General features: G+C 41.8%; 1 protein-coding gene across 5 annotated transcripts in view; it reads left to right on the top strand.

Moving 5' to 3' along the window:
* Positions 1-24,176, top strand: part of Syne2 (spectrin repeat containing nuclear envelope protein 2) — a 367,778-nt gene that overhangs the window by 307,161 nt on the left and 36,441 nt on the right. For all 5 annotated transcript variants that reach the window (XM_017802560.2, XM_029554761.1, XM_029554764.1 and 2 more), the window contains 9 exons: positions 1,387-1,541; positions 1,633-1,777; positions 2,858-2,952; positions 4,525-4,759; positions 7,759-7,953; positions 10,256-10,381; positions 20,865-21,020; positions 23,023-23,181; positions 23,982-24,148. In XM_017802560.2, the coding sequence (XP_017658049.1) occupies positions 1,387-1,541; positions 1,633-1,777; positions 2,858-2,952; positions 4,525-4,759; positions 7,759-7,953; positions 10,256-10,381; positions 20,865-21,020; positions 23,023-23,181; positions 23,982-24,148 (1,433 nt within the window). The remainder of the gene's footprint in view (positions 1-1,386; positions 1,542-1,632; positions 1,778-2,857; positions 2,953-4,524; positions 4,760-7,758; positions 7,954-10,255; positions 10,382-20,864; positions 21,021-23,022; positions 23,182-23,981; positions 24,149-24,176) is intronic.

Raw genomic sequence — 24,176 nt, 5'->3', positions numbered from 1 at the left:
GTCAAATTTTATTCAAGCCGAGCTGTGCCCTTCCATTTACACATTATCTGTGAGAGATTTCATGCTATGAGGACGGAGTTGCTACCCAGACCAGATAGTCTTCAACATCTATGGTCTGGCCTTCTCCAGAAAATGTTTGTTGACCCTGACCTAGAATACAACAGCAGTGTTCTAGAAATATTGTGAATACTTAGGAGAAGTTTATTTAATATACTGTTGACATTGTTGACCTGGAGGCTGTCCCTGGAATCTTTTTAAAAATAAATTTTTGATGAGTTTGCTTTTTTGTGATTTCACATTCTACCACAATATGGGTAGAGTGTTTTCTTAAAATACTTTGCTAGGATTATATTAGGATCAAATTTTCATTTGATATGTAGGCTCATTGTATGGCCTATTGAAGGTCAAGTTATTGGCACACTAAATAGGATGTGAGGGTCTAGAATTGATCATTTTTTAAAAAGCTCATTTTTGATCTTGTTTATAGACAAAAATCTAATGTCCTACTTCCTGGGTTGTTTTGGTGTTTGTCATGTGTGACAAATGACTTATGAGGGAAGGGTTTGGGAGCCAGTGAGACAGCTCAGTAGGTAAAAACATTTGCCATGCTGATGACCTGAGTTCAATTCCTGGAACCAACATAAAAGTGGAAGGAAAGAACCAATTCCATCAAGTTGTCCTCTGACCTCCATATGTGTACCATGGGGTGTGCGTGCGTGCGTGCACGTGCACGCACACACACACACACACACACACACACACACACACACACACGTTCAGACAGACATCAGGCACACTCACAATAATAATAATAAAAGTTTTTCAAAAGAAGGGTTTATTTTGGCTAATGGTTTGAAGGGATACAGTCCATCGTGGTGGGAATGGAGTGTGAACATCTTGTCATGGACACAGGCCATCATGGTGGGAAGGCATGGTGGTGGGAATGGACTGTGAGCATCTTGTCATGGACACAGGCCATCATGGTGGGGAGGCGTGGTGGAGGGAGTGGGAGCAGCCAGTCATGTTGCATCCACAGTCAGGAAGCAGAAAGATGAATGCTGGCACTCGGGGCCTTCTTCTTTCTCTTTATTCAGTCTAGGCCTCCTGACCTACAGGTGGGTCTTCCCTCCTCAGTTAAATCTCTCTGAAGACAACCTCAGAGACATGCCTGAAGGTATAGCTCCTAGGTGAACCATCATACAAGTGTGTGCAGGCTGGCATCCCCAAGTAAGCACACCCTTAAGGGATCTGAGTTCAGGTCTAGTTCTAGCACTAACTAGCTATATACAAACAAGTCCTGTTTTCCCTCATCCTTAACATAAGGAGGCCATTTCATCATCTAAATAGTTTATTGCCATCAAAAACATCTAGACTTTTTTTCCCTAGAACCATGTCCTGGCACTGACAGCCCAGTCCCCTGCCATTGAGTGTTTGAATGAAGAGAGCCTCAAGCTGCCCCTGAGTGACATGGCTGTGAAAACGTTACAGGATGTGAATCGGCAGTGGATCCGGGCTACGGCCACGGCGCTGGACCACTACAGGTCAGAACATACCGTCTCTGCCATTTCTTCAGGGAAGATAATATTACCATCATTATAAGGCACTGCTTTGTTTGTTTTCAAACCTTTGTAGCAAACTTCAGGGCTATGGATTGAATGAAAAGTTTCTTCATTACTGTGAAGAGTGGATCCAGCTATTGGAGAAGATAGAGGACGCAGTTAATGTGGATATTGCCCAGAGCCTTCCAGCGCTCCTAGAACAGCAGAAAACCTACGAGGTAAATCTGTGCTCGGCCTCCCTTGAGCTGCTTGCCCTGGGGCAGGGGTCAGGAAAAGATAGATTCAAATAAAATATAGGGGTACCTACCTTTAAGCAGTTACCATTTGTAAAATTCTTCCATATTTTTTCTGTCATTTTGTTCTACCACTACATTCTGTTACCAACAGCACTTCCAGGTTGACTGAAGTACTTGGAAGCTTCGAGAGCAGCTTTGCTTCCCCAGAATGCAAGCGTTATTATTTAGCCACTCTAACGTGAGTGTGTTAAAGTGCCTCAGCTCATCTTTGCAGTCTCATTTACTATAGGATTGAAGTAAATGCTATAATCAAAACTTCAGCATTGATAATTTCAAGAAGAGTCTTGTCCATCCCCCTGTTGGTATATGTTTAAAATATTTCTAGAGGTTGTAGGTAGGTTCTGCATTTCACAGTGTGTATGATTAGTTCACTATAATGGGGGGTGGAGGGTTGAGACGTGGTTTTATGTAACCCAGACTAGCGTCAAACTCACTATGTAGCTGAAGGTGACCTTGAAATTCTGATTCTTTTGCCTCTACCTCATAAGTGTTGGAATTATGGGCTCATGGCACCAAACCAGCTTTATATAGTGCTGGGAATTGAACCCAGATTTCATCCCCACTGTAATATTTTAGTGCAATGAGTTTAAGTCTACATTGTTACATTAAGACCATCCAATGAGGGGGAGTGCAGTGACTCCTACCTGCAGTCCCAGCTACTTGGGAGGAAAAAGGACCCCAGACCCCAAGTCTAAGGCCAGTTTAGGCTACATAGTAAAACTGTATCTCAAAAAACTAAAAAACTATCATCCATTGGTCATAGGCATTTAGGCATAGCTACAATTAACTAAATCTGGGGTGTTTTTTTTTTTTCCCCAGTATCATGTTCTAGGTGATACTAACATGATGATTGGTCATTTTTTTGCATTTGAGTTCAAATAACTTGGAAATTAATCATTGCACAAATCCTCTTAGAGCTTGGATTTTAATAAGAGGTATAAGTTCCAGATTCCTTACAAGGAATTCTATTGTCTGATATTTTATATTTTGGTTCATACACAGATGTTAGAAGCTGAAGTTTCTGTAAACCAGACAATTGCTGATGCTTATGTCATCCAGTCCTTACAACTTCTGGACACAACAGAAGTAGAGAAGAGGTAAGCTGTGTGGGATTCCAGAACGAACGCCCTCGGTAGAACAGGCCTCCTGACATGAGAGCCTTTGCACACATAGATAGGGTGGTGTGTGGCATTCTGGTACATTGTTACAATGGTACGATGCAATGGTGCTAATCATCTCTTTATCCTTTCTTTATGTTTGGAGGCTTCAAGTTTTTCTTTTAGTTATTCATAAAATGCACCATGGGTTATTGTGAACCACTGTGCTGGGAGATACTGGTTTATTCCTTCTAACTGCTACCATGTAACCTCTGACTGTATCCATGCCCTGCAGCCATGTTAGTAGATACATCAAGATGGGACAGTCTTCTTCCTCCACATTAGGACTGGGTTTTGCCTGATGACCATAAAAATACCAGTGACACTTTTCCCTGTGGTGGGTGGATGAAGTTAGTAGCACAGAAGTGTTTGAAGGTGTACACTCCCCAAGTATATTAACTAATTTTAAAGATCTTTTGTAAATTTTTGTGTGGTTTGCCTACATGTAAGTGCACCTGTGACATGCAATGCCCTTGGAGGCCAAAAGGGGCATCAGATCCCCTGGAACTAGAGTTATGAACAGTTCTTAGCTGCTATGTGGGCGCCGGGAACTGAACCTGGGTCCTCTGCAGGAGCAACCAGTGCTCTTAACTGCTGAGCTATCTCTCTGACCCCTTAACTAATTTTTAACAATGATTCTTCTGTCTGACACTTTCCTCTCTTCTCTTATCCTCATGAGGTTTTGTCATTTCAGAATAAGTTGTAAAGTGCCACCATCCCAAGCAGGAAGCTGTGCCATACTGGTGAAAGGAGGGGTCTCTCCCCTGGCTGGGTGCCTGGAGGTAGAGTCAGTGGACAGTGCCAGGCAGGTTAGCAGAGACCAACTGCTGAGCACAGCTGAGCTGCATGCAACTGGTTCATGTGACCAGAATCCAGAGGTAGCCCAGCTGCTTAAACCCTTCGAGTGTCCTGATGGCTGTCACTTTGGTTACCACCTCTGAATCTTTGTTCACTATATCTAAGAAATACAAAATCCATGTCTTCATAGCCCTGAAATGATAAATTCAGGCCCATTTCAGCATAATAAATTACTTTTGATTTGATCATTTTGACAAGTCATGGCTTTCCTATAATAAATAAAGGTCTTATTTCTCATATGAAAATTATTCATCCAGAAAGAACTAGCCGAGTAGCTGCAGTTAAACACCCTCTTTCTTTGTTACCATTGTATAAAGTACCAATCCAGTATCTACAGCTTTACAAAGTACCTGCCTGATCATGCATTTCCCATGGTCTAATTTCTGTATTTCTGTGTGGATTTGGCATAATGTATGTTAAAACAGCTTCACTGTGTTTAAGGGAATGCTTTTCTCCCAGTGCTGACAAAATACCAGCTTCTCATAAAACACTTTCACCAACTGCATGCTTCATTGTGCTTAAACTGAACGCGGCTCAGGTTTTAAGAAGTTGTGTAAATTATACATACAAACAGGTCATCTCCTGCCACTCCCCGATAATTTATTTTTTTCTACATTTTCATGTTAGGAATCTCTCACCATTTGTTTTTCCCAGACCAGAATTTGTCTCAGAATTCTCAAAGTTGTTGGACCGATGGCAGAATGCCACCCAGGGCATTCAGCAAAAGAAATGTGACATCAACAGGCTGGTGAGACAGTGGCAGTACTTTACCACCTCCATAGAGGATTTGATCCGTTTCCTCACCAGCACCAGCCACTTGCTGTCTGCAGTGAAGGGACGGGACTGTTACAGCCTCTACCAGACCAGATACCTCATGCATGAGCTGAAGGTAACATGCACAGTTGAGGGGTGATAAGCCGGGATGGGGGGGGTCTTTATTCACAAGACGTCTGTTTGCCTAAGGTTTTATATTTTCTATGATGTCTTAATCCAAGTGTGTTCTGTGCAATGGAAGGCCACCTAGATGTAGCCAGCCACAGCCTGGTTCCTAGCCTGGTGGGATCTGAAACTCCATCTTATCCATTCGTCTAGAAATAGAGAAGCTCTCTGGGGACACGAGAGGAGGCAGACCGTGAAAATTGGGTGGGTAGAATGGGAGAAGTTTGAGGTGCTAACTGAAAGAAGGCACTTACCCCCAAACCTAAAGACTTAAGTTCCATTCCTGAGACTCACACAAGTTGTCCTCTGACCCTCACATGGCATGCATGCTCTAGCATGTATTAAAAGAAAAAAAAAAAAAAACTTTAAAGAAAGAAGTGAGGGAGGGAGGATACTTGCTTTGTGATCGTAGGACTGGAGTAAGTTTCTGAACATGTTTCCTTAACTAGAGAAACAGCCAAATACCAACCCACCCCTGAGAACGTGGGCTAACCCCATTCACTTGTCCAGTCATCACATATTGAGTGTTCTGTGCTAGCCTCTGTCATCATATTGTACAGACTGGAAGACTCCCACTCTGGGGAGCATTCAAGCAAACTAACAAATAAACAAGTAAATACCAGATTGCAATCAGGCTCATGTGGGTGATGGAGGGGATGGGTGGCTGCTTTAGATTTGGGTGGTGTCTGGGATTGTGGCATTTAAACAGACCTGGATGATGAGGAAGGTACCAACTCTGCAAAGATCTGAGGAAAGAGCAGTCCAGGCAGAGAGGACAGCTTACCTAGAGTCCCCAAAAGGGCCCAGTGAAGTAGACACACAAGGAGGCTGGTCTGGCTGGAGCTCAGTGAGGCAGCAGTAGCAGAAGGCGGTTCTGGGAAGCAGGCAGAGAGGAGTGTTTGAAAACCTAGGTGAGCTGGCTAGATCACTCCTTGGATGGAAAGGGAGGAAGCCTTTGAGGGGGTTTGGTGGGGAGCAAGAGCTGTTTGATAGGATGTGTGTTTTAACATTCATGCTGGCCGTTCTGAGATTAGACTCAGGACTGCTGAAAGGGAAACAGGAATGCTAACATCTCACACACCGAGTGCTACTTAGCAGCTGTTACTCTCTCATGGTGGTTCCAGGGATGATGGGGCTCAGCAGGTGGCAGGCAGCTTCCTTTCCATAGAAGTTTAGGCTAGAGTCATCCCAAGAATTCCTGTCCTCAGGTCTGTCATTTAAGCTGGAAAGACAGACAGAGGCCAGAACAGTTGGAGTGCTCCTTGGACATTGTTTTCTGGTATCTCCCTCCTTGGAGCCTTAGACAGACAGACCCTCATGGTTCAAGAGCAAGGAACACAGGTACCCTCAAGAGTAGCAAGGTTCCAAAAGACAGTGTTGTGACCATTTTATAAAAACAATCTGCTATGCCAGTGAGGAAATTGTCAGTGGTTCTGGAGAGCAAAGGCAGCAAAAATCAAGGCTGTTTGAGGAGAAATTTTTTTATAAAGGATATTTTTGTAGAGAGAGATTGCAAGACTCACTCACAGTTTGGATGTCACAAATAAAGAAAAGGCTGAGTTAGGGAAGATTTCCAGCATTTTGGACAGAGCATCTTGGTAAATTGTATGATGCTGACCAAGTCCCAGAAGAGGTGGCCTGAGGAGCAGAGTCGAGCCACGCTGCTCCTGAGCACACATTCTGAGACTGTGATCCCAGTCTTCTCAGAAGTACCTCTGCACCCATTATGTATTAGCCTCCATTTTGGAAAATATCTTAGTTTAGAAATGAGAAGACTAAGGAAATTGTGTTTACACTAGACAAAAACTATGGATTTTTTTTTCCCTGAACCAGGCAGTAGTAGAGAGGCTGAGGCAATAGGATCATCAGTTCCAGGTCAGCCTGGGCTACACACTGAGTTCAAGGGCAACCCTGGGCTACATAGGAAGACCCCTGAAAGCAAATGCTTTTGAAAGCATGAATCAATTTAAAGAGTTTCCCTTTTCTTTTTGTTATAAGTAGCTGATTTGAATCTTCTTTAAAGAAAAAACTGTCATATTCAGATCAGATTTTTCATTGTTCTTTAGTGCATATATTGATAAATATATTTATTGTAAGTTCAATTGTTGCACTTTTTAAATGAGTTCTCTCCATTCTCTTATGTGTAATGGGCACAATCTACTCTTCTAGGTTTCCATGGTGATAGCCAGTATAAAAAATGATTTTTGTTATGTGTATGAGTGTTTGCCTGCATGTATATAAGTACACCACATTTATGCAGTTTCCACATAGGCCAAAAGAGGGTGTTGGATCCCCTGGAACTGGAGTTACAGATGGTTGTAAACCACCATGTGGGTGCTGGGAACTGAACCCAGGCCCTCTGCAAAAGCAGCCAATGTTCTTAACTGCAAACCCTTCTCTCCAGTTCTATCATGAGTCTATTTTTAATTTCTCAAAGTTTTTCATCATTACACTTATCTCTTTGTTATTTCTTTGGAATTTTTCTTTTTTTTTTTTTTTTTTTTTTTTTTTTGTCTTTTTTGAGGCAGGGTCTCCCACGTCCTGTGGAAATTATCTTAAAAACGCCTCGTTTGGAGTTGGGTGTGGTGGCACACATCTTTAATTCTAGCACTTGAGAGGCAGAGGCCAACAAATCGCTATGTGATTGAGGCCAGCCTGGTCTATATATCAAGTTCCAGGCCAGCTGGGGCTACAGGGAAACCCTGTCTCAAAACACAAAAAACAAAGCCCAAAACAAACAAAACCTCCTCATTGGGATTATACTGTCTACTTAAAGTACAACCTTAGCTTTTGATATGAATGAGTGGGTATGTATACTCACACACATGCATTCTGTATAGCTTTGTCTAACTTATGCCCAATTTAACATTTAAGAAAAGTTCTGAGGGAAATACACACAATCACATTTCCATCACATCATAGGCTTAAACAAACCATTTTTCCTCTTAGAGCAAAGAGATCCATTTTCAGAGGCAGCGAACCACCTATGTATTGGCCTTGGAAGCTGGGGAGATGTTACAGAACACACCCAACCTGGAAACTAAAGAATTAATTGACAGGAGAGCCAGTGAGCTTCGGGACACCTGGAAGGACACAGAGCTCCGCCTAGGGGAGATGATCCACCAGCTGCAAAGCACGGTCGAGGTAATCCACCCACCATTTACCTTTGCACTCTTGATATTCCAGTAGAGTGCGTACACTACTTGTTTTCCATGTGAAAATGCGAGTGATATTTTTTTTTAATCTGATATTTTGAGTTTCCAATGGAAATCAAGTCCTACTAATCTTTAGTCATGCCAGTAATGACTACTAATAAAATAATTACCACATGGAAAAAGCTCAGTGTTGAGTATAAAAACTTGAGGAGCTGAAAAGATACTTACTTTGGGCTGGTGAGATGACTCAGTAGATAAAGGCACTTGCTGCTAAGCCTGATAACCTGAGTTCAATCCCCAGAATCCATATGGTGGAAGGAGAGAATTGACTCCTGCAAGTTGTCCTCTGACCTAAATCACAAGATGTGGCATATGTGCAGCCACACATACAAAGTAAATAAATAAACAAATGAACAAATAAATGCTATAAAAGATACTTCCTTTAATGAAACATGAAATATTCATATTCTGTGGATGGTCAGGACACAAAGCCAACATTCCACTTTTTCTCTTTCCTGGTATATGCTTGAAAGTAAGCATGATCCTACTGTATTTTTCTGCTGTCATCAGAGAATGCACTTTTCCACAAGAGGGAGTTTCTTGTATAATCTGTCACTGTGTTTAAGAAATGAAATGTTGCCAATCATGGTGGGAGGCAGGGTCTGGCAGATCTCTGTGAATCTGAGGCCAGCCTGGTCTACACAGTTTCAGGCCAGCTAGGGCTAGATGATGAGACACTGTCTAAAGGAGGGGAAAAAAGTGAAATGTTTTGAGTCATTAGGAAAAAAAATCATTATTTTTGGATTTTGTTTTTTTTTCCAGAATACCAAGTTGTTCTCAAGGCTGAACTGTTTTGAACTTATAACTCAATGCTACAAAGCTCTTGGAATTCCAACGCAGTTTTTAGGGTTCTCTTTCTCTTCTGGTATTAAACATCTATTTTTACTTTCTTATTCTCTTGCTAAGCTTGCCCACACGCCTCTAGTCTATTGTATATACCAGTAACAGATAACCAAACTATTCAGAGATTTTTCTAAGAATAATTCTGTGCTGAATTGGCATAAGCATCCGTCCTTTGAATAACGTGAGTTTCCTTTGGAATATAGACTGTGTGGAATCCATGCACTAGGAAACCCTGACTCAGCATCAGCCTTGTTGGTAAAGCTCAGGGTGAATAAAAATCCAGGTTGAAGAGGCTGAGACTCAACACTTTCACGGCTCTCCTTGCCTCCTCCTTAGCTGAGTTCCACATAGTCGTTTTGGGACCTCCCTTACGTAGGGTGTCACCCTAGACTAGGCTACCCCCAAAATACTTGGGTATCAATTCTAAGTAATAGAATGAGCTCTTACTGTATGTTTATATAGTTTAGTGACCTCAGAAATAAGTTACTGTAGTGAATTAAACCTTAACACCAGAAACTTGAAAATGCAAACACCTATTTGCTCAGTAATGTAAGATTTAAGGAAAAGAGTTGGCCATCCCTTACCTGAGCCTTTAACTTCCCATCTATGAGTCAGTTGATAGTCTCCGAACCTCCATTTTCTCATTTTAAATATGTCTTTACTTACCATGTGTCCTAAGGTTTTTACGATTGCAGTAAATTGGTAAAGTTTGCAAATCACAAAACGTTTTGTTGTTGTTGTTGCTGTTGTTGAGGTTTTTTATTTAGTTTTGTTTGAACCAGGGTCTCTTTCTCTCTCCCTTTAGCCCCACTTGGCCTGGAACTCACTTTGTAGACCGGGTGACCTTGACTTACCTGAGATCCAGTCCTGGGAGGCATGTGCCACCACACCCACCTACAAAGTCTTTTAAGCAGACGCTGGCAGGTGGAGAGGGAAGGTGCTATGTGAAAGAGTTGCCAGAGCCAGGCACCAGGAGGGACTGAGGGGCGAAACAGAAAAGATGACAATGGAGGAAATGTGTGCTTTGCCTGACTCTGCTATTATGGCACACACCTAAGATATAGATGCTAGAAGTTAATCCCTAAGTAGTCTTTTGGATATGAATTTATCCAAAACAGAAACCAGAGATTAGAAAGATGAAGGCGACAGAGAGGGAGGAAGAGATAGTTCCAAATCAATCCAACTCAGTGATTGAAATGAGTCACGAGTCATTTCCGTATCTCTTATGTTCCTTAAGATCATTGGCACGAAACAAGGAACTGATTTCTGTGTGACTTATCCAAGTGCCTCAAAGAAAGACTGCTTGGCTTAAATGATGAGCTGGTCTATTTCAACAATTCATTCTTGAGAGCCACGTACTTACCAACTTTAATATTGTTTTCAAATAGACCTGGGACCAGGCTGAAAAGAAAATCAAGGAGCTGAAAAGCAGGCTGCATGTTTTGAAAGCACAAAACAAAGAGCCGCTTCCCGAACTTCACGAGGACCTCCACAAAGAAAAGGAGCTGATGAAGGTATTGAAATCTGAGCCAGTGGGCAAGAGCATCAGACAGCTGCCCTCTGTGTGCTTAAAATGTGTGCTTGCCTCTCTGATTTTTGTGTTCAACCTGAGTTTTCTGATCCATTGCAATATTTTTCCCTACCTTCTGTCCCATGACACATCCTGGTCTCTTAAGATATTAGCATCAGCTCTTCATTTGACCCTTGTGAAAAGAAGAGAAAGGCCTTTGCAAAGCTATAGCTCAGGCTCTGGGACATCTTTCCTTTAGTTCCTCTTTCTATCTGTTTCTTCTCTATAATATGAGATCTGGCCTCTGAGATTTTTTTTTTTAATTGTGTGTGTGTGTGTATGTGTATGTGTATGTGTACCGTGTATATGTGCACCTGTGTATAATGTGGAGGTCAGAAGACAACCTCAGGTGTCAGTCCATGGCCTTTCACTTTGTTTGAGCCAAGGCCTCATGTTGTTTCCCTGTGCTGACCACTCCAGGCTAGCTGACTCGTGAGCTTCTAGGGGGATTCTCCTGCTTCCACCTCCCATCTTACCATGTCACAGAAGGAATGCTGGGATTGCAGACACTTGTCACCACATCTGGCCTTTACATGGGTCTGGGAATCTGAACTCAGGTCATCAGACTTGCACAGCAAGTGCTTTACCCCATTGAGCCATCTCCCTGGCCCTGGGATGACTTTAAAATAAGTTTGTTCCCTTACCAAATGACTTTGTCTTTGAAATGCGAGTCAAGTGTGGCTGAAGAGTTTATTTTGGAAACCAGTAGAGGTTTTGTTTAAGTATAACATGTTTATAAAAACCTTCCAAAATACGTTCTAACTAGCAAACTTTCTGAATATCTGAAGATCTTTGCAGAAGACAAGGCAGAGCTGCAGATAGGAATTAGGACCAGTAAACTCCTGGGAAGGAACTACCTGTGTCTCTTGTCTGCAGATTTGGTGTTTAAGAGATTTTGAGAGCCTATTTGAATGGCCTTTTACATTTTTTTTTCTTCCTTTAGTGACTTTAGGAATTGAATTGAAAAAAAAAGGGAAGAAATGAGTCATCTTAATCTGGTGCCCCCCTTTCTGTATAGTCTTTCCTTTATTGTAAAAAGTTTCTAATGAACTTAAGGGTGTAATAAATAACAAACGCTGGGCATGATAGTACCTTCTTGACATTCTTGTAATTAGATACAGCACTTGGGAGGTAGAAGTAGGAGGAGCTCAAAGTCAGGACTGGAGAGATGGCTCAGTAGTTAAGAGCACTGACTGCTCTTGCAGTTACGTTCCCAGCCCCACATGGTGGTGGGAACATTTATAACTCCAGTTCCAGGGGATCTGATGCCCTTTTCTGGCCTCCATAGGCATTGCATGCTCATGGTACACTTATATCCATGTAGGCAAAACACCCATACACATAAAGCAAAAAAATCTTTTTTTAAAGAAGTTCAAAGTCATCCTTGGCTACATAGCAAGTTCTAGGCCAGCCTAGGTTAAGTGAGACCCTGTCTCAAAATTAATTGACAGAGGCGTAAGGTCGCACCTCAGTGGTAGTGTGTTTACCTAGCATGTACAAGGCTCTGTCCCCTATCCCCAACATCGCAAGGAAACAAATAACATGACAAACTGCCACTGTAATTATCCCAGGCAAAGAAATGAAACACTACAAAATTCCATTGTACTAGCCCTTCCCAGAGGTGTCCACAGTCCTGCTGCTCACCATCTGATGCATTTATTTACCATGTTAACACATAATTCTTTCTTTCTTTCTTTTTTTTTTTTTTTTTTTTTTTTTTTCCGAGACAGGGTCTCCTTGTAGCTCCAGCTGTCCTGGAACTCCCTATGTAGACCAGGATGGCCTTGAACTCAGAGAGATCCACCTGCCTCTGCCTCCTGAGTGCTGGGATTAAGGGTGTGCACCACCACGCTCAGCTTGTTAATACATCATTCTGTCTTTCTCACTGAAAGAATAGAAGCATTACTTTCTGGTCCTGAACTTTTTAAAGCAGCTTCACACCTACAGCAGTTAGGATGCACTGTTTCCTTCATATGCAGTGTCAAAGCCTTTCACGCCCTCGTGCTCCCTGCTGTTAGTATGCACCTTGTGCATACAGTATGTACATCCTTCTGAGGTACTTGCTGTTGTGATACATTTTTCGGCTTTTGCTAGTCTGTGGTGTGAGTTGTTGTCTCTGTAGGTTGTCAGCTGAGCATCCTGTCTCCTTCCCCATCGAGCCTGCCCTTTGGTGAACTGCCTGTTGTGTTGGGCTGTTTATGGTCTTTATTTGAACAAGTTGCCTATTTATTCTAAAGACAACTTCTCTGTTGAGTACGTACTTATAAATGTCTTCTATTAGCTATTTTTCTACATTCTCTTGGTGTCATTGAGTATACAAAAGGTTTTGAAGGGTTTTGTTTTGGGGGGATTGTTTTGTTTTAAGACAATTCAATACCCAGTGCTGAAAATAAAGACACAAATTGCCACCACGCTTGGCAATTTTCTGTTGTTTTAATGGAGGTGAATGCCTTATAGAAAAATGAGTATTTTTGTATATGATTTTCCTTGGGAAATCTCCATATTTAACTCATAAATGCACTTTTATATCTACTGAAAGTTTTCAACTTTTGCTTCTCAAATTCACCCCTTATTTTTTTCAGGAATTGATTTTTGCATATGTTTTAAGTGAAAGCCCACTTTTTAGTTTTGTTCACATAGATAACCAGTTACCATCCTGGTACCCGTTTAATAGTCCTATGTCAAATATCACATTTTCATATACGCAGGATTTGTTCCTTTGATCTCTACTGTTTTATGGGTTTATTTCTTTAGCTTTATTATCAAACTGTCTTAAACTGGGCATAGTGGCACATACCTAGAAATCCCAATACTTGGGATGTGGAGGCAGGAAGATCAGGAGTTTAAGGCCAGCCTAGGCTACATGAGACCCTGCCTCAAAAAGCCAAAAAAAGGGGCTGGAGATGGCTCAGCAGTTAAGAACACCAACTGTTCTTGCGGAAGATGTGGGTTCAATTCCCAGCACCGACATGGCAGTTAACAACTGTCTGTGACTCCAGTTCCAGGGGATCCGATAACCTCTTCTGTCCTCCGTGGGCATTGCACGACATGGGTGCACTTACATACATACAGGCGTAACACTCATACACATAAAATAAAAATTTTTGAAAAAAAAAAAAGCCAAAAAAGAAGGAGCTAGAGAGAGATGGCTTAGTGGTTATAAGCAATGGCTATTCTTTCAGAGGGCCCAGGTTCAGTTCCCAGCATCCACATGGAGGCCAATAACCTTCTGAAACTCTAGTTCCAGGGCATCCAACATCCTCTTCTGGCCTCCGAAGACATTGCATATGGTGGTGCACACCTTTACACCTTTAATCCCAGCACTTGGAAGGCAGAGGGAGGCAAGTATTTGTGAGTTTGAGACCAGCCTGGTCTACATAGCGAGTTCCAGGCCAGCTGGGGCCACAGGGAGACCCTGTCTCAAAAGAACAAAAACAAAAAAAACAAAAAACCCTAAACCAAATAAATAAATAAGCAAAAAAAGAAAGAAAAAGAAAAACCAAGCAATCCATCTATGGTTCATTGTAACAAATCTTTCACTCATACCTGCTCTTCCAAATTCAAATGGCTGTCCTTTGATATTTCATAACTCTTTTCTGAGCTGTGGGTAAACCCTGTGAATAGTGAGATTCCTTTCTGTTTTCTGTTGTTTCTTTCTTTTAATTCTTACACTATTTTTCTACCCTGCCTCCACCACCTCTAGAATAACATGGAATAGAGCACCAGGGTTAGTCAACACCTTTATTTTAAAGTTAAGAAGATTCCTTATCTGTCTGTAATTCTCTAAGCTTTCTCTACAGCAAGTTTAGATAAAGATGTCAATAACAGATAAGATAATTCAGTGTTGTTTTCTATTGCTATGTATAAGTTTGCTCCCATGAAGCTGAGAAAGCTGTGTAGAATATGACATGTAAACCCCCCCAGAGGGTCATTTTCCCAAGTGTCATGCTCCTCAGTTTCCAGCAGAATCTTTGCAGCTTACGTAGGCTGGATATCCCATCTATCAGTGGAAAGAATCGGAGGAGGAAAGATCATTGAATTCATTCAACCCAGGACCATATTCCAGAATGATCCCAAGTAACCTGAAGCCTATCTAGGACAGTGTGGGTCATCCCAGCTCATCCAGGGGAGGCTTGTTTGCCATCAACCAATCTAGTCCAACTTTCTTCATAAAACTGCATCCTCACTAGAGCCAAGCTGGTATAGGGAATATCACATACAAATCACACAGACGCAGAAACACACACACACACACACACACACACACACACACGCATATGCACACTGAGCATCCCTACTTTCAAAACTCCAAGATCCAAAAGGCTCTGAAATATGAAATGCATTCAATTGCAAGAATTTTAGATAAGGGATCATTAACAGATATGTAGCTTCTCTAGAAATAGAGTTTTCATATATTTTAACTGTACCATTATGAAAATTGCTACAGTTCACATCTGAAACTTGCTAAAAGATTGACTTGTTGAGACACTGGTTTTATGGGAGGGGGCGCAGAAGAGTTTGGGTTTTTTTAAGGCACAGTCTTAACTATGTAGCCTGACTGTCCTGGAACTTGCTTTGTAGACCTCTACTTCACAAAGATTGTGCCTGCTTCTACCTCCTGAGGATTGGAACTAAAGGCGTGCACCACCATGCCCAAGGGTTTTTTAATTTTTCATTCTTTTTTTTTCTTTTTCTGGAGATAGGGTCTCCCTGTAGCCCCCTATGTAGACCAGGCTGGCCTCACAGAGATTCACCCACCAGCCTCTGACTTCCCAAGTGCTGGGATTAAAGTCATGTGCCACTACACACTGCCCAGTTTTAATTTTTTTTTAATATTTTATTTGTTATTATTTTTTTGAATAGAGCATAGGGTAGGGATTTATTTACATAAGAGTGGGTGCCCCACATTTACAGCTGTGCTATAAAGTCTACACTCAAATACAGATCCTGTGACCTCCTGATAGCTGCACAAAATGGTGAAAGAGGTACCTCTTCATGTTCTCTGCTTATATATCCTTTGTCCCTCCCCCCACATGCAGCTAAGGTCAACTGATTGGGTGGGAGGGGTAACTGACTCCCCCGCTCAACTCCTTGATGAGTATGGGAAGGAAGTGTGACTATAGCTTGCCAGCATAGTGGTCAGAGGACATTTCTAGTTAACACTCCACCCCTTCCTCCAGCTCTTACATTCTGCCAACTTCTACAAAAGTCCCTGAGCCTTGGAGAGGGTGGTAGGTGTAGGATGATCTTCCTCCCATTGTGGCAAGGCACTGAACTTTCAAGTCTCTGAATCATCTGTTTTCCATGAGCTGTTGGCCAGTTTCAGTGGAATTCCATCTACACTACATGAAGGCCAGATCCAGGCACTCTTAGGTGGTCTGCTGAGTTCTTAGCATCTAAGCTAGATGGAGGCCAGAACAGCCACTCTCAGGCTTTCTGCTAAGGTCTGGCCCAGTTTTAATTTTTAAATAAGTTTTTAATCATAGTCACATGGATCGAAACTAAGAAGGCTTGTTCCTAAGGTGTATATGAAAATGATGCTCCTATCCATTCTTTTCTACAAAAGCAATCAATGTTACTGCTTTCTTCAGTGTTCTTTCAAAGATGATCTACACATTACAAGCATATGCGTATGTATATGTATTCATCTTGTCCCTTTTGTGCATATATGTATATATGTCCATTTATGTGTATTCATGTGTGTATTCATATATGTGTATATGTGGAGACTAGAAGTGATATTGAGTTTCCTAACTCAATACCTCTTCACTTTATTTTATTTTACTTTACTTTTGAGACAAAGTCTCTCACTGAACCTGGAGCTCAATGATTCAACTAGGTTGGCTAGCCAGTGAGCCCCAGGGATCCTCTTGTTTGCACCTCCTTGGTGCTGGGATTAGAGGCATTCGGCACCATGCCTGGCTTTCTCACATGGATGCTGGGGATAGAACTCAGGGCCTCACACTTGCACAGCAAGCACCTAACCAACTGAGTCATCTCTCTAGCCCCTTTTATTCCACTTTTTACTCAAATGGCTATATAGATGTGTGGATCTTGACAGTCTCACTATGGACTGATATTGGCAAAGGCTTATAATGTCTTATGTTATGGGGAAGCCAGCCAAAGCCTAACAGTGTGCAAGCAACCTGAAGTCTTACATCGCATTCTTTGGTTGGTTGGTTGGTTTGTTGGTTGTTTTTTCAAAAGGATGAACCCAAGAACTGGTGCATGCTAGGCTTGCACTCTGCCCCTGAGGTACATTCCCAGATCTAAGGAATGGTTTTTGGAACACTAAAAGTGATCATCAGCTGTAGTAAGCTGCCACAGTAGACCTCCCTGTATATTGTTTGATCCCTTGGTTTTTGTTTTGTTTTTTTACTTAACGTTTATGAACATTTTAAAGTTCTCAACCATGTATGGTGGTGCACACCTTCTAATACCAGCTCAGGACACTGAAGCAGTCGGACTACCATGAATTCAAGCCCAGCCTGAGATACTTTTTGAATATCAGGCGAGTCAGAAGTACATACCAAGACCTGACCTCCATCCCCCAAACTAACTCCATAAAGAAAGCTCTTGGTCTGGGAATGTATAGCTCAGTAGTAGAATGTTTGTCCAGCATGCATGAAGCTCTGAGTTGTTCAGTCCCCAGGATTGGAAAAACAAACAAAACATAGAGTTGTTTATACACACTAACTGCTTTCTTTTCATTCAGACATTTTCTGAGGATTCAGTATGCAGCTGGCATGTGACAGGAGCTGGACAGTGCATTCATGAGCAGTATTGTTACAGTCCCTGCCATACCAACAGTACAGTCTACTGGAAATTCACATGCTAACCACATAGCTACACCGTGTGTGTGCGTGTGTGTGTGTAAATATTACAGTGAGAAAGGACAGAAACTGACAATGAGATCTTAAAGCAGAGGTCTCAGGCTGGAGATACAGCTCAGAGTGCTTACCTAGCATAAGGCCAGGGCTCAATCACCAGCCACAAAAGAACAAAACAGTAACAACAACAAAAACCTTGTCTTATGACTGAGAAGACGCACCTGATGAATTACCTTTGTATCTGAGATGTAATGGGCTCAATGGGGATTAATAAATGTTTTGTGGAAACATTAGAAGGACTGGTAGCATTCTAGGTTAATAATTTACAAATACAAATTTAAAGAATAGTTATCATTCCATATATCCAAATATATAAAACTCAACACCAAAAAGCATACAGATAAGAAATGTAGTCATGGGGCAGGAGAGATCGCTCAGCAGTTAAGAGAACTGGCTGTTCTTACAGAAGACCTGAGTTCAAATCCCAGCACCTACATAGTAACTAACCACTGTCCATAACTCCATTTCCAGGGGATCTGACGCCCTCTTTTTATCTCTGTGGGCTTTGCACAACACAGGTGCACTTATTTACATGCAGGTATAGCATTCATATTCATAAAAATAAAATCAATCAGGGGCTGGAGAGATGGCTCAGCAGTTAAGAGCACTGGCTGCTCTTGCAGAGGATCTGGTTCAATTCCCAGCACCCACATGGTGGCTATGAACCATCCTTAAAGGGGATCCAACAGTCTCTTCTGTCCTCCTTGGGCACTGCACGACACGGGTGCACTTACATGCAGGCAATACACTCATACACATAAAATAAAAATAATAAATATAAAAATAAAATCAGTCAATCAAAAAACAAGAAATGTACTCATTCCTTTGAGGACACAGTTTGGCAATATTAAAAAAAATCATAGAAGGGGGTTGGAGAAGTGACTTAGAGGTTACGAGCACTGACTGCTCTTGAACTAGGGTTCAATTCCCAGCACCCACATAGCAACTAACAACTGTCCATAACTGAGTTCCAGGGGATCCGTGCCCTCTTCTGACCTCTGCAGGCATTGCATAACAGACCTGCACTTACATACATGCAGGCAATACACTCTAACACATAAAATAAAAATAATTAGCTGGGCATGGTGGCATACGCCTTTAATCCCAGTGCTTAGGAGGCAGAGGCAGGCGGATCTCTGTGAGTTCAAGGCCAGCCTGGTCTGCATAGCAAGTTTCAGGTCAGCTGGGGCTACAGGGAGACCCTGTCTCAAAAAGACCTAAAAATAAATAAATAAATAAATAAATAAATTTTAAAATATATTTTTTAAAAAATCATAGAAGGGGTTGAATATATAGTTCAGTCAGTAAAGTGCTTTCCATGCAAGCATGAAGACCTGGGTTTAATCCCCAAAACCCATGTGAGAAAGCCAGGTGTGGTGACTCACACTGGCAATCCCAGCACTGAGAAGGTAGAGATAGGTGCGTCCCTGGTGCTCACTGGCCAGCCAGCCTGCCTATCCTAATTGGTGAGCCTCAGGCCAGTGAAAGACCCTATCTCAAAAAACAAAGTGCTCCTGAAAAAAGATACTTGAAGTCATCCCCTGGCTTCTGCCTGCATTCACACACATGTGCAGGGTACACCTAAACATATGTACATGCACATTCACAAACACACAAGCCATGGTAAAACGTAGGAGATTTATGATCTGAAGAGAAGCCAGAGTATATGCAAAAGTCAGAAACGTCCGTATTCAAAACTACACTTTTCAGTTGTAGGTATTGCAAGTGTCTGTTTAAGCCTGGCTGTGAATCACAAGCACTCACATCACCTGTGTACTTAAGTTAGTGAGTAGGATACCTGGGCCTGTGAGTTGCCCCTGTATGATAGGCAGCCTTCCAAGCTCTATTCAGCCACAGAATCCAGTCACTGTACTGGACTCATGGCTCTAAACCAAAGAACAAAGATTCAGTCAAGCTTCCTGATAGAGCTGCCATTTCTTTCTTACTTAAAAAAATTTTTTTTTTATTTCATGTATAGGAGTGTTTTACCTGCATGTGTATAAGTGCACCACATGTGTGCAGTACCCACCAAGGCCATAAGAGGGTGTCGGATCCCCTGGAACTGGAGTTACAGACAGCTGTTAACTGCCATGTAGGTGCTGGGACTCGAACCCAGGTCCTCTGCAAGAGCAGTAAGCAATCTTAATTGCTGAGCCATCTCTCCAGCCCCATTTCTTACTTTCTGTGCAACCTTTTAAAGATTGCTCTGGGCCATTCTGTGAAACATAAGTTCTTGTTAGCTTTTAGAACTTTGAAAAAATATAAAGCAGAATTAGCACATTTTTTTTGTACACTTATCACTGGTTTATAGTGTAATAACATAATGTCATCTTCAGATTCAACTGAAGGATAAGAGCAGAGACCTACATGGGAGGGCTCATAAGCATAATGAAAACCTGAAGGGCTCTGGAGTGTTTGGGTATTTCTTTTCTCTCCTTTGAAAGGAATTTTCTTTCTTCTCTTTTTTAAGATTTTTTAAAACGTTATTATTTTATGTGTATGTGTATTGCTTTCATGTATATAAGTGCACCCATGTTGTGTAGTGCCCACAGAGGCCAGGAAGACGGTGTCAGATCCCCTGGAACTGGAGTTACAAATGGTTGTTAGCCACCATGTGGGTCCTGAGAATCGAATCCTGGTCCTCTGCAAGAATAGCCAGTGCTCTTAACTGCTGAGCCATCTCTCCAACTTCTAATGACAGGAATTTTCTTGATTAACTGCTAGAACTCAGAGTTTCAATTTGAAAAACACTTCATTTTAAAGATGTGTTGGAGCCAGACGTGGTGGCGCATGCCTTTTATCCCAGCACTCAGGGAGGCAGAAGCAGGCAGATCTCTGTGAATTCAAGGCCAGCCTGGTCTACATAGTGTCTCAAAAAGACCAAAAAATAAATAAATAAAAAGTAAATAAAGATGTGTTGGAGCTGGGTATAGCTCAGTGGTAGAGTGTTTAGCCTGTATGAGGCCCTGGGTTGATCTCCTGAGAATGACTGGATGAAGAATAAATAAAGAAGAAAGGTAGTTTCCATGGCAGAGGAAAGTACCTGCTAATTAATCGCTACCAGTTATTAGCAAGCAATCTTTTTCTTTGACTCCCTTTGAACAGAAGCTGTCATTGTATGAGGGCCACTGTGGCAGAAATGCACTCCTCGGATATTTTTCTAAGTGTAAATCACTTTCTCCAGCCGACCTCTTACACAGTTTCTGGATTTAAACTGTATGTGTAAAATTATTTTTCTTAGACTCTAAATACTCTGTCCTCTAAATAAAGGTAAAGATGTGTGTAACTGTCAAACCGAATGACTTTATGAAAATTGGAGCTCCCTGAGAGATTGAGGATGACAGGGTGCAAAGGCTGTCCCTTTGAGAGAAAGGTACTGGGAACAGGCCAGGCCTGACTGTGGCTGTTTCTCATTCCAAAGGTCCCTCCCCTTCCCAGCCTCCCCTCCCCCAGAGCCTAATCAAAGGATTAGCCTACAGGTTTGGAAACAGCGGCTGGAGTCAAGGCGGTTTCCCATCTTCTTGTGTTTAAATACAGGAACTAGAGAAGTCTTTGGCTAACTGGACACAGAACTTGAAAGAACTTCAAACTATGAAGGCCGACTTAAGCCGGCACATCCTGGCGGAGGACGTGATGGTTCTGCAGGAACAGATTGAGCATTTGCACAGACAATGGGAGGACCTCTGCCTCAGAGTAAGTCAGTCTGTTGCACGTGCCCAAAGCTTGGGAATAGATTGAAATGTCCCTAAGGCAAAGTGCAAAGGATATGGGGTTTGAAGTGGAAGCCCTTTGTACCAGGACCCCCTGGACTCTCTGTTCCTTTAAGAAGCAGCAACCCTTTCAATGGAGTTGACCTCTTTGTTTCATCAGCACTCACTGTGTAACTTTGCACTCTTCCAATGAGCTTTTTTTGAAGCTCACCTTAAGCAGGGACACAAGCCCCAAAGGTCAGGCGATGTTCGGGAGTTTCCTAGGTCACTTGCTTAAATGACAAGTGCTAATCAGCCTATTAGAGATCTCTTTGATGCCTCTGTATATTTCTCCTGGGTGAAACAGCAGGGTCTTGGTGCCAGGAGGCATGGGCACATTTATCTGAGAACTAGGCTTCCTGTGAAATCCTATGTTTAGCTCAAGGGGTCAGTTTTTTGAATTCTGAAAGCAGCAGCTGACTAGCCCTAGGATCTCAGCGATCACTCATGCTTGCTAAGGATGGGATTGTGTTTAGAGCATTAAACAGTTCAAGTCAGAAACAGGATCAAGATGGAGTTAAAGGCTTCAATTAGTCTAAAAGATCCTTGTTTTAAGAACACATAATTATCAGGGAAAAATAAATTCTTTAATCTCATTTTCTGTGAATGAATTTTGACACTTTAAAAGACACTTTTGAATACATCTTAAAGTTAGAAACACTTTATCAAAAACTTGATTTTAGTATTTAATAATGACAGTGTACTCTAATTTTAAGTGTCTATTAAAATTTTCTTAGTCGTGTTTTTATGTGAAAGAAAATGCTCAGAATCTGTGAAAAGTATTCTGAAAGTTGAGGAAGACTCAGACTGTGCTCCAGATGGTCCTAATTGTTACCATTGTGGACCCTATCCCAGCACAAAATACCAGGGATTTTCAAAGCTAAGATAAATAGATGCTGGAGGAATGGAAGCAAAACGCTTGTTTTTCTAGGCATAGATTCTCAAGCCTTTTTAATGCATTTGGCCTCACAGGATACAGAACCATTTGGTGTTTTTACTTCACTCTGAGAAGAGAAGAAGTTGTTTCGCACATTGTGAGAAAATTACTCGGAGTTCAGCCTTCTTTTCATGCCCTATAAAGCAGGGTGTCAGAACTACCAAAGAACTCTTAGCCACCCCCTTTTAGCTCTAAGAGTTTAAAGGTTTTTTTTAAAACCTGAGAATTCTTGGACATTTAGTAAGACTGTATTATCTAAGAGTAACATTTATTTAAGTGGTAAATTGTAACCATCTAAGGAGGCAGATCCTTGGCTGACATTAGCTTAGGGATTTCTTGTACATGATGCACTGGGTGTGTTGGGGTCAGCCTGCTTCCTGCAGACCAATTTTTAGTGACATTTTTTTGGTTTCAGACAAAAGTTGCAGTGGGTAATGGGAAGGTAGATTAAACACATTGTTTTTAGTTTTATTTTACTTTGTTTAAACACTGAAACACTTATATGACTTTTATGTTTTCTGGTCTATTTGCATTAAAATGGTTGCTTTTTAAATGTCGTGATCTGTATTATACTTTTAAAATTAAATAGGCAGGCCATTGGCCTTATATAAATATAATCACTTGATCAGTTTTTTGGAGAGAAAAGTTGGGGGTCATAGTTAGCATATCACAAGCAGTTAGTGAATCTATTATATTGAAAGAACAAGGAATAAAAGAAAGTTGGGTGGGATGTCTGTATTTATGTAACCTTTCTTATTTTTGATTTTTAGTATGGACTGATCATATCTATACCAAGTATAAAACTCCATCCTTTCAACTGAGTACAGTGTTTTGTTAGTTTTTATGGTAGTTACCAAAGATGTAAAAAACTTTTGTTGATGCAGAGTCTTAGGTTTTAAGAGGAAGCAGATTTAAGATAGAGACACTGAACATGAATGAAATCCACACTCACTTTTTGGTGGGGAGAAGTCATCACTGCTCTCAGCTGCCAAATGCATTTCATACCCAGGTGGCTGTCCGCAAGCAGGAGATTGAAGACAGACTCAATTCATGGGTCGTGTTCAATGAAAAAAATAAAGACCTGTGTGCATGGCTGGTGCAGATGGAAAACAAAGTTCTACAGACGGCAGACATCAGCATTGAAGAAATGATTGAAAAGTTACAGAAGGTGAGCAGGGTGCCCAAACGGGTTCAGTTGGGATGGTCTTAGGCTTCTGCCAGGCTCACAAGAGCTGTAATGTCACATATGGGTATTTCCAATGGCAAATTTAGAATTTTCAGGGGCCTCCTCATCCTATTTCTGAGCATTCTGAAGGAAGAATTGGAAAAGATGTGAGGTGCGAGCCTATCATAAGTGAGTACAGGTGCTGAGGAGGGTCATTTTCTATCAGTTGGGAAGACAAGCCAATGATGGTTTCTCTAGTTACTGAGAGTCACAGGGGAGGCCAGCTGCAGTGAGGCTTAAGATGGAAACAGTCGCCGAGTTCCACAGGAAAGGTATTAAGGGCATTCTTGTACAGTCACAGAAAACACCTATCAGCCCTGGGGAAACCTTGACAAATAGCTACGTCAGATATGTTCAGTTAATCTCAGCTCCTAGGTTAGGTGAGAAGACATCTCTGAGGGGAAACAGAGGGACCGTTTCTTTGAGAAGCTACCTAATGAGACTGGAGTATAGGACCGTTGGCAGAATCTGAGCTTGTATGCATAAAACCCTGAGTTCAGGTCTCAGTACAGCAAGAATAAAGGAAGAGGAAAGTACCTACAGTCAGGTATGGTGGCACATGCCTGTATCAGCACTAGGAGACTGAGGCAGGAGTATTGCCTAGGGTTCAATATCAGCTTAGACTACAACGTCTAAAAATAAAAACAAACCCCCAAAAAACATAAGAGAGAAAGAACTATCTGTGGCTGGAGAAGGAAGGAATTTGGGTAATAATTCAGGCCTTGTGCTCTGGTGCCTTTCAGGACTGCATGGAAGAAATAAACATATTCAGTGATGCCAGGCTGCAGTTGAAGCAGGTGGGCCACCAGCTGATGAAGGCCAGCAGCAAGACCAGGGCGGCCGAGATCGATGACAAACTCAGCAAAATCAACGATCGCTGGCAGCATCTTTTTGATGTCATTGGATCGAGGTAAGAAATAGCCTAAAAATTCTACTTA

The sequence above is a fragment of the Nannospalax galili genome, unplaced genomic scaffold, assembly GCF_000622305.1.
Source record: "Nannospalax galili isolate Female #2095 unplaced genomic scaffold, S.galili_v1.0 scaffold144, whole genome shotgun sequence".
Lineage (NCBI taxonomy): Eukaryota > Metazoa > Chordata > Mammalia > Rodentia > Spalacidae > Nannospalax > Nannospalax galili.
This window is presented reverse-complemented; position numbering and strand designations above follow the sequence as displayed.